The sequence below is a fragment of the Geotrypetes seraphini genome, chromosome 5 (assembly GCF_902459505.1).
Source record: "Geotrypetes seraphini chromosome 5, aGeoSer1.1, whole genome shotgun sequence".
Lineage (NCBI taxonomy): Eukaryota > Metazoa > Chordata > Amphibia > Gymnophiona > Dermophiidae > Geotrypetes > Geotrypetes seraphini.
This window is the reverse complement of record NC_047088.1, coordinates 168,048,440-168,063,451: the sequence shown is the minus strand read 5'-3', so window position 1 is coordinate 168,063,451 and position 15,012 is coordinate 168,048,440. Positions and strand designations below refer to the sequence as shown.

Genomic DNA, 15,012 nt, shown 5'->3' with positions numbered 1-15,012 from the left:
AGATGACTTTATGCAATGTCACCTCAATAACAACTATACAAAAATAGACAAATATACTCCATCCCTTTTTACTAAATCGCGATAGCGTTATTTTAGCGCAGGGAGCTGCGCTGAATGCCCCATGCTGCTCTCAACGCTCATAGGCTCCCTGCGCTAAGAACCGCTATCGCGGTATAGTAAAAGGGGGCCATAGTGCAAAATATAGACAGCATATATAAATTCTCAAAACAGACACATTTTGATCACTAAATTGAAAATAAAATAATTTTTCCTACCTTTGTTTGGTAATTTCATCAGTCTCTGGTTGCACTTTATTCTTCTGACTGCATCCAATATTTCTTCCCTTCTTTCAGCCTCCTGTATGCTTCCTTGGCTCCAGACCTCATTCCCTCCCCCAACTTTTTCTTTGTTTCACCCTGCCTCCTTCTTTTTTCTCTCTATATGCCCCCTTTCTTTCTCTATGTCTTTCTCTCTCTCTCTGTGCCCCATTTCTTTCTTTCTTTCTCCATGCCCCTTATCTTTCTTTATGTCTGTCTTTGTCTCTCTCTCTCTCTCTCTCTGTGCCCCATTTTTTTATTTTTCTTTGTTTCATCCTGCCCCCTTTCTTTCTTTATGGCTCCCTGTCCCCCCCCCCCCTTTCTTTCTCCCTGCCCTCTCCTCCCCATGCCACTGCCATTGGGAAAATACTGCCACTGCCGCCATCGGGAACAGGCTGGCGCCAAGTTTGCCCTGCTTCTCTTCCCAGCAGGGCCGACCAACTCTCGCCGCCTGACGTCAATTCTAAAGTCGGAGAGGTCGTTCCAGGCCAGCCAGGGAGACGGGTTGCTGCTAAACTTATCTCAGCGGCAATCCGATTCTCTAACTGGTGCCTGTGAAATGGACACCGGTTAGAGAATCGGGTTATTAGGTAGGCTTAAGCATCTGTCCAAGAGGAAAGATGCGATTCTCTAAAGGACGCCCGTGTGCAATTCTCAAAAGCCACTTAGGCGGCTTCTGAGACGGGGCGTCCTATACAGAATCCGGCTCTTTGTGCCTAGTTGCAGTTTTATAATTTTATAAAAGTAGAAAAAATGATATAAATTTACCTTAGATGAGATTTATAAAATTAACTGAGCTATAATGCATGTATTTGTATTTAATATATGGTAACTCATAATGCACATTTAGGGGCCCTGTTACTAAGTGGCACTAAACACTAATGAATTCTTATTGGCACTTAAAATGGAGCTAACGGACCATGCTCAGGAGCCATCCACTAACTGCAGGCTCAGCATTCACCACCCATGTGCTAAAAGATATATTGTATTTTTTAGCATGGAGAACATGTTTGGGGATGGACAGTAGGCTTGCCCTGTGATAATCAATTAGCGCGTAGGTAATGGTGCATGCAAACTGATTAGCACAGGAACCCTTACTGCCTACAAAATAGGTAACGTAAGGACTCACGTGCTAATGGCCATGTGCTAATTTTGAAATTAGTGTGTGGCCATTAATAGGGAAAGCCAAATTGTGGCCATTTTAGAGCCACACTAAAATATGTCCTTAGTGCGTAGGTAACCCATGTGCTAAAAATAGCACAATTTACTTTTTTTAGCGCATCTTAGTAAAAGGGCCCCTTAGTGAAAAGGTTCCTCACATATGACATATTTTTGAGATAATATGAAAAGATACTATTATATAAAGATACTATAATATAATATGAAAAGATACTATAATATGAAAAGATATATTACAAACCCTTCATCTGAGAAGAAAATATTAGAGCCATAAAATAATCTGTGTAATAAGGCATGTGTCACTGACCTTTTCCAAACTTTAATTCAACAAAACAAAAGCCTTTATAAACACTTTAAGTCCCAAATAACAGAAAGCGACATGCAGATTTGCAAACTCATAGGGTCTTTCAGTTTCTCACATAATAGAAAAAGTCTACCGTGCATAAGCCCTAATGGAATACAGCGCTCTCTCACTCAAATACTGAATATCTGTTCTATAAGATTAGAATGACTGTTGCATCACACAGAATGAATATTTTGTACAGCTATTTTTCTTAAAGTTTGGCTGGGCAGAATGTAATCAAGGCCTCTAACATCTCACAGTGCAGTCAAGAGAAGAGAGCAAACTTTGCCTGTCATCGCCTTTTGAGTGCTATGTTTTCCAACTAATATTTATATAGCCTGAATCAACATTTAGTTATGTTTATCGATTGAGAATTGATGTCCATATGCTATTCAACCAATGGGAATACTGTAGTCTTTGAATGTCACAGATTTCCAGCAGATGGAAATAACAGTACAGTAGTTTGCCAAATTCCTTCTATGGATTATTATATTTTTATTTATTTTTTAAAAATTTATGAATCGCTTAAATCTAAGCGATGTATAAAACATTTACATCCACAATTTCAAGCACAAACATTATAAAATATAGAATCTTACCTTGGCAATCTGAACACACCAGTTAAGAAGAAGCTGAGAACCAATATTATCTTTATGCTCATGAACATAGTCCAGAAGGCAGCCATGAGGCATGAGCTGAGTGACTAGCTGAATAGTAGGACTCAAGCAGACACCCAATAGTCGTACAAGGTGTGGGTGATCCATGCTTGCCATTATGAAGGCTTCCTGTAACGATAAAACATGCACACAGGTCAATATAAAACTGCAGTATATAATCTAATCTAATCTAGTCTTCAATTTATATACCAGGTCATCTCCCAACGGAGCTCGACTCAGTTCACATGTAATTAAGATTAGAGTACATAAGAAAGAGGGAATAGAAGAAAAAAAAGCTAGATTATCGTCAGTTCTTTGATACTATAGTTAATCCATTTAAGTTTTGTGTAAACAGCAGAGTTCTCAGGGCTTTACGAAATTGTTGTAGCTGGCTTATCAGTCTAATGGAGTCAGGAAGTCCATTCCACATCTCTACCAGCTTGAAGGCAAAAGATTGACTAAGCTTTCCTACAGATTTAATACCATTAAAAGAAGGGAAAGACAGTTTATATCTCTGTGTATTCCTCAAATGGCAAGATCTGAAGGGGTTCCAATATAAGGGAACTAAAGGATCAAATATTCCATAGGTTTTTTTTGTTGAGAGAGGTTAAATAAAAGTACTATGAATCATTTTTATTTCTGATACAGAAAGCACAGAAAAAAATATCAGAATACAGTACATAAAATGTTTCATGTATTCTTGCTGCTGTTGCAAAATAATGAAGCAATGGACTTTGAAGGGATCTCGTGCTAATCTAGCACAGCAAAATAAGGACCTTTTTAATAAATTGCTGTAAGCAGTTAACACGTGAATTAGCATGCACTGAGAGCATATTGCCACCGTAAATGCTATTGTGCTGCAATGACAGTGGGTGCCAATCAGGGACCCAGCAGAAGAAAAAGGCAGTGCTGAAGGAGGAGCTGGCCAAATTGTCCCATAACGTAGAATCCAATAGATCTTCTCAGGCAACAGTATGATGGACTAGCTGATAGACGTGCTTAAGGCAGTGTATAGCTATGGGGGACTTGTGGACTTAGGCCCTCCATTTTGGGCTCAGGCCCCCTTCAGAACTTCAACACCCCTTTTCCTTTGTTGGCAGAGATGCAGAAACCCTACTAGCCGAAAAAACATGGTTTCACCGCTTCCTTCCTTCTCGTGCTGCTTCCTTAATGCAGAGGTTGGTGACAGCACATGCTGACTTCTGCCTTAGGCAAACAGCTGCACTATCCCCCTCTTTTACAAAGCTGCGCTAGCGTTTTTAGCGCCGGCCAGGGCGGTAGCAGTTTGGACGCTCATAGGAATTCTGCAGCTGCCTGCCCTAAAAATGCCAGCGTGGCTTTGTAAAGGAAGGGGTATATTTATTTGTCTTGCAGGTCCTCAGAATCCCCACCAAAAATGTTTTTGGTTGAAAGCAAAAACCTTTAACTAGGGATGATGGCAGGCAACAAATTTTAGCTCATTTACACAAAATTTGGCTTTTCATCTGAGTTTTGGTAATTTTTCAGTTTGTTTCACATTTGTGTAAAATAATAAAATAAAATAAAAAATCTAAATTGGAACATTTTAATGAAAAGAAATCAATCTAGCTAGGTACTTGGGACCTGGGTTGGCCACTCTTGGAAACAGGAGATTGGGCTAGATCAGTGGTATCAAACTCGCAGGCCGGGGGCCACATGCGGCCCGCCAGGTACTATTTTGCGGCCCGCGGTCTGTACTAGTGCTGTGTGTACTAGTGCTGCCCGCTCTTTGCGATATCCTCTGGCTTCCCCCCTGGCCTCCCGCTCTTACCTTCATATAATTACCGTTGCCTGCAGAGAGGATTGCCAATGCTGTAGCGATCCTTGCAGGCTGCCGTCATCCTCAGCAGCATGTTCCCTCTGCCGTGATCCTGCCCCTGACGTCAGAGGGGCGGGACTGCAGCAGAGGAAACGTGCTGTGGAGGTCAATGGCAGCCTGCAAGGAACGCTACAACATCGGCGATCCTCTCTGCAGGTTGCGGTAATTAGCTGAAACTAAGACCGGAAGGCCAGGGGGCGGGGGGGGAAGTTGGAGGATGCTGCAAAGAAGTGCCTTCGGGGGGGAGGGGGGTTGATTTATAAACTATAAAGAGTTTTACCTAATGTAAAATTGTCATTTCTTTAATAAGACATTAACTATTTTTTTCTGCGGCTCTCCAAGTACCTACAAATCCAAAATGTGGCCCTGTAAAGGGTTTGAGTTTGAGACCACTGGGCTAGATGGATCCTTCATTCTGCCCCAGTATGGCAATTCTTATGTTCTATTAAGTCAAAGTTTTAATGCACATTAGAATGATTTTTAACAGACTAGGGGTCCCTATCACAAAGCCACAGTAGCAATTCTCCCGCTGCAAATGCATTGAAGCCCATAAGAATTAAATGGGCTTTGGTGCATTTGCAGTGGAAGAATCACTACCCTGGCTTTGTTTCTTTGCAAAGCTCACTGAAAGAATAGATTTGGAAAAATTTGTGGAGTCATGTAATGTTTTACATCCAAGACAGGCAGGATTCCGAAAGATGCATAGTACAGAAACTGTGTTAGCAGGTTTTCTAAGTGAGATGCACTCTATTTTAGATGGTGGGGGGGGGGGGGGGGTGGATTTTGCATTGGTGGTCTCTATAGATTTGAGTTCAGCTTTTGATCTGATTGATCATGTTACTCAGTCGTTTATGAGATATTGGTGTGAAAGGGACGGTATTGGATTGGTTCTCATCTTTTCTAAAGGACTGTACATTGAGGCCCAGATTCTGTATAGGATGCCCAGTCTCAGAAGCCGACCGGCGTCCTATATAGAATTGGGCCTAAGCGATTGAGTCGGTGGGTTTGCATGCTGAGTTTGTACCTGAAGCAACAGAGGGTTAAATGACTTGTACGAGGTTTTGAACTAGGCTCCCCTAGTTCACAGAGTTCTGCTCAGAAGATTAAGATACTTCTTCCGCTATTTCATTTATATATCCAGCTACTAATATCCCTTTGAAAACTGTCTCCTTAAGATTCCCTATTGTATAAATGGATATGTACATACTGTTTTTGAAACCTCCTTGTAACACAGGACAAGGCTGGCTATGTAACACTAATACTGAGAAATTATAACCAGTCATGATTTTAAAGAGATACTTGTCCTTTGTTGTTGTTTTTTTAAATAATAATAAATTAGATTGTTGTCAGAGTGGTATGATTTTACCACACAAATTCTTCCATATTTAATTTCTGTTTTGTGTTCCATTTTCAAATCTGCTCATCTAGAAATTTTTAATTTTTATTTATTTATTTTAAAATTTATATACCGCATAATAACTATGCCGTTTACAAAATTACATCCTATTTATCATCCTATGTTAATAAACTTACGTGATACAAAGTTAAAGTTGACTGGATTATTGTAAGTTTGACGTCAGACCCTGACGTCCCTGATTTCCTGGGACGTCGACGTCTGGGTCACATATAAATCAGCTGATAACGAGCGTGACCGCCATTTCGTCTACGACGCGATGGTGGGAGTAAATTGATTATGAACGGTAAGAGTTTGCATTTAAGTTTGATTGATTACAGGCTTTATGGTGTAGTGATACTTAGGTATGTTTTTTTACTTTTGTATAGGGAGAGGGTGCCTTGATAAAGCTCTAGAGTTGCATGGGCGAAACATGTTGGTGGCTGATGGTTCTACCCTCCCGACTAGCGTCAAAACCATAAGCTAAGTACTTTTAGTATTTATATAAAAAACTATCCCATAAAAATTGATGTTATATATACGGGTCCAATGACGAATGGGAGCATAAAGCCCCACACAATGAAATGATTTGAGTGTGTGGTGGCCCGCTGAGGACCCTGAATAGAACTAAGAAAGTATTCTGAAAGAAGTTTTGTAAGCAGTGGGATTACTTCCTACTGTGGTTGGTGGCTATATGTGAATGTTCTTCTTTCAAAAGTAACTAGTAGTGTGCCTAGAGTTTCAGTTTACAAAATTACATGCATACATATTTTTGAAATGCTAAACATGTTTCAACAAGACAAACACAAGAAGACATTAATTAACGGTATCATTATTAAACTCTTCTTTTAAATTCATCCTACAAGATGGAAACACAAGATCCCATAAAATCATTTACAGGACAGGAAAACATTAACAGAGAATAATAGCATTAGCACAGGAAGGCATTAACAAATAATTGCGTTTTCAACATTTGTTTAAAGTTCAATCTCCCATCACAGAATCGCAGAATACCAGGCAGCGCATTCCAGAGCTTGGCGCCAGCCACAGGCAGCATTGTTGCCCCAATCTTAACATGAGAGACTAACATCTTACCCTCAAAACTTAGTTTCATACTATTTGCAGATCTCAAACATTTTCTGGGTTGATAGATTTCAAATAAACTCGTACCATTGTAGAAACGTGATATAAAATTTGCTGTATGATTGAAAAAAATATTAAACTGTACTCTCTGCTGCATGGGTAACCAATGCAATTGTTTCAGCACTGGGGTTATATGATTCATTCTTGAAAGCCCGGTAATCAATCTTGCAGCAGAGTTAATTAACATCTGCAGTGCCCTCATATTCACTTTAGTAACTCCTAAATAAAGAGAATTGCAATAGTCTACTTTACTTATTATTAATGCTTGCACCGCACTACAGAAATCATAACTGCATTGTTTGATAGATTTATCTCCTAAACAGAAGCTACACTAAATCTAATACTTCTAATATGTCTACTCTTGTGTAAAATGTTTTATTTCAATAATTTGCATATTGTAATTCACTGATTGTCCAGCTCTCTTTGGTGTGAACCACCTAGAAGTCGTCTGATTATGGCGGTAGAGAAGAATAAAGTTATTATTATTATTATTATATGCTGGTAACATTGGTTTTAATCTATGTAACAATTGCATTTGCATATAACCCAGCCGAATCATTTTCAATATTTGTTTTTCCATGGTCAAAGAGCTATCCAAACATATTCCCAATGCCGTCATCTCTTTTTTGACTAACAGCTTCTCACCCATCACATCAACACTTTCTAACTCAAAGTTATCCCTTTGGCTTTTCACCATCACCTCTGTTTTGTTAACATTTAATTTTAGACCATGTTCATTCATCCATCCCACAATCATTTCCATATATCGTTGCAAACATTGCTCAGCAGTGAGTGCATCGCTCACCGGAAAAAAGAATAGAATATCATTGGCGTATATTCTGTATTGCACTCCCATCTCCTGAAACTTTGCCCCCAAAGTAGACATATAAATATTAAACAGAATTGCAGAAAGAGCAGAACCCTGAGGTACACTTCTCTCTCCATATTCGCGGGGGATGCAGGCAGAACATAGCCGTAAATACTGAAAAACCGCAAATGACTTTTTGCATGTTATTCGCGGTTTTTCGGTAAAATAGACCTGAAAAAGATAATAAACCATGAATAGCCCAACCTGCGATTTGCTCCGTATAACGCCGGGAGCAGCGATTTCCTTCAGGAACCACTGGAAGCAGCGATTTCCAGTGACAAAAATTAGGGGGCAGAGTCGGCAGCTGAAAAATCACAAATAAGTGAATCCGCAGATACAGAAACCGCGGACATGGAGGGAGAAGTGCACTCCCCTTTTAACCTCCACAATTCTGGAAACAGATTGCCCACTCCTTACTCGCAAAGCTCCATCTTTTAAATATGATGCAAACCAATGCAAAACCTCCCCCGCTAAACCTAAATGCTTCAATTTCAACAGCAACGTATCCAAATTTACTGTGTCAAATACACCTGATACATCAAGTGACATCTCTTCCGTTTATCAATTCCTTTTCGTAAAACCTCCATCACAGGGAGCAGTAGCAATTCTGCACTATGGGCTCCTTTTACAAAGCTGCGCTAGGGCCTTAATGTGTGGAATAGCACATGCTAAATTGCCACGTGCGCTAGCCGCTACTGCCTCCTTTAGAGCAGGCAGTAGATTTTCGGCTAACGTGCGCTAATCCGGTGTGTGCGCTAAAACACTTAGCGCACCTTCGTAAAAGGAGCCCTATGTGCCTGACGGAACCCAAATTGAAATGCTTCAAGGTAATTATTTTGTAATATGTATTATTTTATTTAAAAAGTTATATACCGCATTAAACTATGTAGTCATTCAGTTGGTTTAACACTACTTTCTCAATCACCTTACCCAAGAAAGGTACAACAGAAATAGGACAAAAATTTTTCAACTTCTCAACATCCAATCCTTTTTTCTTTAATATTGGGGTAACTGTAGATTCCTTACACCCCAATCCAATACCGTCCCTTTCACACCAATATCTCATAAATGACCGAGTAACAGCCCATGATCAACCAGATCAAAAGCTGAACTCAAATCCAAAAAGACCACCAATGTAAAATTGCCCGCCCTCAATCTAAAATAGAGTGTATCTCACTTAGAAAACCTGCTAACACCGTTTCAGTACTATACATCTTTCAGAATCCTGCCTGTCTTGGATGTAAAACATTACATGACTCCATAAATGATACCAATTTTTCCAAATCTATTCTTTCAGTAAGCTTTGCAAAGAAACAAGGCCAGGGTAGTGATTTATTAACAAATGAAGTAACAAAAGTACTTAAGACCAAAGGTATCTGCCAAAGTATACTAGAATTACATGGATCCAAAATCGTGTGTGTTGGTGAAATATGTGTAATTAGTCTTTAAGCCCATTAAATTAATGGGTGCTAGAATAGATGTCTGTCTGTCTGTCTGTCTTTCTTTCTGTCTGTCTCTCTGGCCCCCTGTCTGTCATTCTTTCTCTCTCTCTCTCTCCTTGGCTAGTGTTTGTCTGGGGGGGAGGTTTCTTTCTCTCTCTCTCTCTCTCCTTAGATGTTGGCTGGCTGTTTGTCTTTCTTTCTGTCTGTCTCCTTGGCCCCCTGTTTGTTTGTCATTCTTTTTTTTCTCTCTCTCTCCTTGGTCGCTGGCTGTCTGTCTTTTTTTTTCTTTGTGTCTCTCTCATTGCATGCTGTCTGTCTGTGTTTATTCTATCTGTCTCTCTGGCCCCCTGTCTGTTTGTCTTTCTTTATGTCTGTCTCTCTCCCTGGCCCCCTGTCTTTCTTTCTGTATGTCTCTCTGTCTTTCTCCCTGGTCCCCTGCCTACCTGTATTTATCTGTTGTTCCATGCCTGACTGTCTCTCCGTGGCCCCCTTCTGTCTCCCTATCCCCTCCCCAAAGCAAGCCCGTTACATTAACGGGTGCTAGAATATGTCTGTCTATCTTTCTTTCTGTCTCTCTCCCTGCCCCCATGCAGCAGCATTTCTCTCCCCCCACTTCCCTGTGCGCAGCATTCCTTCCCCCTCCATGTGCAGCAACATTTCCCTCCACAACTTAAGTGCAAAAGTCTTCCCCTATAATCAGAGCCGCCATTAATTTACAAGGTTTTGGCCGGGAGAGGGAAGAAACGCATGCACGTGTACCTGTTGCCAGCTCCACAGTTTTACCATCCTGCAACCCAGACACAAACACTTCCACCAAGCCCCACACTCCATTCTCTTCCGCAGCCTGAAGGAGAGGGGCGGGGAGGGGGGAGGAGCCACGGCTTGGAGGCGTACCGGAAAGCGCAGCAGCAGCAATGGGTTGACAGTCAAACTTTATTGAAGAACCCGATACGCGCCGTGTTTTGATGTACCGCTAGCGTTAGGGGTCTATTAAAAACAATAAGAATTTATATATTTCTATACAAACTATGATTTGCTCCCCATATTCGTCTTTAATGTGCTCAGGTTATGAACATTAGAACTTTGTAATGCACTCAGATCAGTTGAAAATATGTTGGTTTTTAGGTTTACATGCATTAACATTTTTAAGCTGTCTAAATGAACTGAATCTAATTAATTCACATCCCTACTCTTTTTTTCTCCGTTTGTAGAGGCCTCTATAGCTAATTTTTTTGGTCTTTTTCCATCTCTTCCCTTCTTTCTTTTCCTTATACCAGTCAGACAATTGCCTTTGGATCTTCCTCAGTTTCTGCCTTGGTCTCCCTCTCAGCATGTACCACTTACCTCTCCCTTTTCTGCTGTCTCCCTCCACATAACTTGGCACATAATTAATCCTTAAGAAACAGACGGCCTGGTGGGATAAGACAGCAAGACAGGCTTGTTGCTCAGGCACCACCTGCATGGTTGTTTTGCTGCCTCGAGTATTAAAAAGCGCACTCGAAAGGATAAATACAAAGGTACAGACCCGTAGGGCAATGGGGGCTAGGGAGAAAGCAAAAGAGATGGCAAGGGCACAGCCGGAAATAGGAAAACGGCACTACCATTTGAAGTTTATTTTTAAAGTTTAAAGTTGCCGCGGCTGCTCCTCTCACGATCGCTGCCTGCTTCGGAAGCCTTCTCCGACGCAGGTGCGGCTCATGAGAGGAGCCGCAGCGACTTTAAACTTTTAAAATAAACTTCCAAATGGTAGTGCCGTTTTTCGTTGATGGAGGTCTGTGCGAGCAGGGAGGCAGTGTGGGGCCGTTTATTTTTAATTTTGAAGGTGGCGTGAGCTGGAGCAAGTCCGTCCTGGGCCCGCGTCTGCCCTCCGCTGACAGCCGGCTCCCTCGAAGCCCTCCTCCTGCCGGCGGGGACCGCCGGGGCCTGGGTGCGGCGGGGAAGGGGGGTCTTGCCTGGCCAGGGCCGGATGAATCCCTGGCCAGCTCTCCTTCTCCTAAGTCCCGGCCCCTCAGTACGCTAGCTGCCATAAAGGAACTTACGCTTAGGTGTGGCTGTGAGTTCGTCGGCTACAACGCTGAAGTGCTGGTGAGGCTCTTGAGAAGAGCTGCAGAGTGCAGAGTTCGGCCGTGCAGTGTAAAAGAGTCGGCCACATCGCTTGAGTGTGGGACCGTTGTAAGGGCCCATGTGCTCTCCTGCCTGCCACGGACCTACGGATCACGGAACACGCAGGCAGGAGTGCGCATGCATGCTTAGCATTTTATTATATAAGATAACTTGACAAATCTCCTCTCTACTTACTGTCTTAAATGATCGCCATACCATACTTGGCTCAACAGAATCGTTCTCCAAACATCCCCCTCCTTTAGATTCACTAGGAACTTCCTCCCCCAACTTCTTCTAAATAATAAATAATGTGCATATTTATTAACATCTGGTTGCTCCTCATTACAAAAAACATTCTTTCTCTGTAAGAGAAATTTAACAGTCCGAAAAAGTTCTTGAAACCTATTCTGAGCATTATTAATCCTTTCTCGAAAATATCTGCTATGTTCATTGTCATATAATGCCTTATACTCCAACAATCTAATGCTAAATCCTTCTTTATCATCCTGATCTTTCATTTTTCTCCACTTGTAATCAGTAGCAGTAGGCAGTTATAGCAAGCTGAGACTTAATTTTTATTTCATAGAAATCTATGACTTTAAACAAAATCAGAAAGAGACAGCCAAGGATGCAGTACCTATCAAGTGACTATCTCTATCTCTGAGGTTTAATTTCATCTACACTTCTGCCTATTCACTCAATTCATAAACACAGTAAGACATTCAAAGACATCAATTGTTAAAATAACCAGACGTGTGTAGGTTCAGTATTCAATCTGCAGCCCTCTTTGTGACATCAGATTTGTGTTTGTGAAATTATAGCACAACATCTCTTGTGGCTCATGGTTTACAGAAAAATTCAGCTAGCCAGTCTCCAACAGTCAACAAGGCTGATAAGGTACTCAGGCATTTATATTCTTAACTACCGTATTTTCACGCAAATAACGCGCACCCGTGTAAAACGCGCACACGGGTATAGCGCGCAGAAATCACGATGATATGTACAAAAACTTTTGTATACCGCGCTCACGGGTATACCGCGCATGATGCCCGACGCTCCTTTCGCCCGCCCTGACTTTCCGTGCGCTGTCCCGACTCTCCGTTCACCCCCCCTGACTTCCGTGCACTGCCCTGACTTTCCGTGCGCTGTCCCGACTCTCCGTTCACCCCCCCTGACTTCCGTGCACTGCCCTGACTTTCCGTGCGCTGTCCCGACTCTCCGTTCACCCCCCCTGACTTTCCGTGCACTGTCCCCCCTTGAAGTCCTGTCCCCCTTTGAAGGTCTGTCCCCATCCTGAAAGCCTGATGCCCCCCCCCGACGTCCGATACATCCCCCCCCGGCAGGACCACTCGCACCCCCACCCCGAAGGACCGCCGACTCCCCAACAATATCGGGCCAGGAGGGAGCCCAAACCCTCCTGGCCACGGTGACCCCCTAACCCCACCCCGCACTACATTACGGGCAGGAGGGATCCCAGGCCCTCCTGCCCTCGACGCAAACCCCCCTCCCCCCCCAACGACCGCCCCCCCAAGAACCTCCGACCGCCCCCCCAGCCGACCCGCGACCCCCCTGGCCGACCCCCATGACCCCCCCACCCCCCTTCCCCGTACCTTTGGTAGTTGGCCGGACAGACGGGAGCCAAACCCGGCTGTCCGGCAGGCAGCCAACGAAGGAATGAGGCCGGATTGGTCCATCCGTCCTAAAGCTCCGCCTACTGGTGGGGCCTAAGGCGCGTGGGCCAATCAGAATAGGCCCTTGAGCCTTAGGGCCCACCTGGGGGCGCGGCCTGAGGCACATGGTCAGGTTGGGCCCATGTGCCTCAGGCCGCGCCCCCAGGTGGGACCTAAGGCTCCAGGGCCTATTCTGATTGGCCCACGCGCCTTAGGCCCCACCAGTAGGCGGAGCTTTAGGACGGATGGACCAATCCGGCCTCATTCCTTCGTTGGCTGCCTGCCGGACAGGCGGGTTTGGCTCCCGTCTGTCCGGCCAACTACCAAAGGTACGGGGAAGGGGGGTGGGGGGTCGTGGGGGTCGCCAGGGGGGTCGCGGGTCGGCTGGGGGGGCGGTCGGAGGTTCTTGGGGGGGGCGGTCGTTGGGGGGAGGGGTGTTTGCGTCGAGGGCAGGAGGGCCTGGGATCTCTCCTGCCCGTAATGTAGTGCGGGGTGGGGTTAGGGGGTCGCCGTGGCCAGGAGGGTTTGGGCTCCCTTCTGGCCCGATATTGTCGGGAAGTCGGCGGTCCTTCGGGGTGGGGGTGCGAGTGGTCCTGCCGGGGGGGGATGTATCGGACGTCGGGGAGTCGGCCGGGCAAGAGGGCTTGGGCTCCCTCTTGCTCCGATCGTGGATGCGGGTGCGGGTGGGAACACGTGCGAGCGGTCGTTCGGGGTGGGGGTGCGAGCGGTCCTGCTGGGGGGGTGAATCGGGCGTCGGGCGGGGTGGGACTCTGTATGTTTAAAACTCTGTATGTTTAAAAACTCTGTATGTTTAAAAACTTTTGTATACCGCGCTCACGCATATAACGCGCGAGGGGTATGCGCGGTAGGTAAAAACGCGTATAACGCGCGCGTTATATGCGTGAAAATACGGTAGTCTTTAAGCCCGTTACATTAACGGATGCTAGAATAGATGTGTGTGTCTTTCTTTCTTGGTCTAAGTCACAAAAACCCACCTAAAGTCACCAGATAAGCACTGCAAACACATAAAACAGACCCCCACACACTACCCCAGTGATCACCAATGCTCCCCCCCACCCCAATAAATATTTTAATCATAACTTTAAAATTCTGCCTCCAGACCATCATCACCTGGCTGCCTGGCATAGGAAAGCCTAGTCGTGCTGCACAGAGGCGTCTTAAATCGTCTTGGGGGTGGATTAGGGACTCATGGAGAGGATGACCCATGCCCATAAGACCCTGTAATCACTGCACTGATATTGAAATATGTGCATTCCCCTATACACCCCCAAAACCCTTTTGTACTGGCATATAAGTGGCTCTTGCAGCCATAAGGGTTATTGGGGTGGTAGATAAGTGGGTCTAGGGGATTCTGGATGTGGTTTGGGGGGCTCACCGTAACCTATAAGGGAGCTGTAGGGAGGAGAAGCCATGGCACCCTTTTTGTGAAGTTCACAGCAGTGCCCTGTAAGGTACCCCACTGTTTAGGTGGCATATCTGGGTATGCAGTCCTTCACTTTGCAGACCCCTCCCACGTCCAACAGGGCTTGTTTTAGGCGTTTTAGACTTGGACGGAAAGTTGGACGAAAATGTGGTATAAAGATGGACAATTTAGTGGCTTGGACGATCAGATCGGCAGGACATATAATTAGATGATTTTCGAAACAAAAAATAGTTGGACGTATCTTTCGAAAATGTAGCTTAAGCTCTTTTTAACTTTGGATGACTTGCGAGATGGACATAAACGGTCCCTTTCGATTGATTATGCCCCTCCACGTGTGCATGTGCGCTTAGGGTTTTATTACAGAGGAGGATATAAGCTCTGAGGTTCTCTCCTTAGCACAGCTCTCAACAGACTGCAAGCGCGAGGCATATCACTGCAAAGGTAGCCTGTGTTCTTTCACTTAGCTCAAGCCCCACATTTTCAGAAAAAAAAGTGATTTTGAAACCTTTGTTCTTAGTTGATGCTTTAGTGCTATTTACCCTCCCACAGCATTATAGCTTGTCTGACTTTGTGCCCCTTGAACTGACTGAAATGTCTCTAATTTAAATAACAGAGAG

General features: G+C 44.2%; 1 protein-coding gene across 2 annotated transcripts in view; it reads right to left on the bottom strand.

Moving 5' to 3' along the window:
• The window catches only part of ERBB4 (erb-b2 receptor tyrosine kinase 4), a 1,781,744-nt gene that overhangs the window by 270,865 nt on the left and 1,495,867 nt on the right, over positions 1-15,012 (bottom strand). For both annotated transcript variants that reach the window (XM_033945093.1, XM_033945094.1), the window contains one exon: positions 2,439-2,624. In XM_033945093.1, the coding sequence (XP_033800984.1) occupies positions 2,439-2,624 (186 nt within the window). The remainder of the gene's footprint in view (positions 1-2,438; positions 2,625-15,012) is intronic.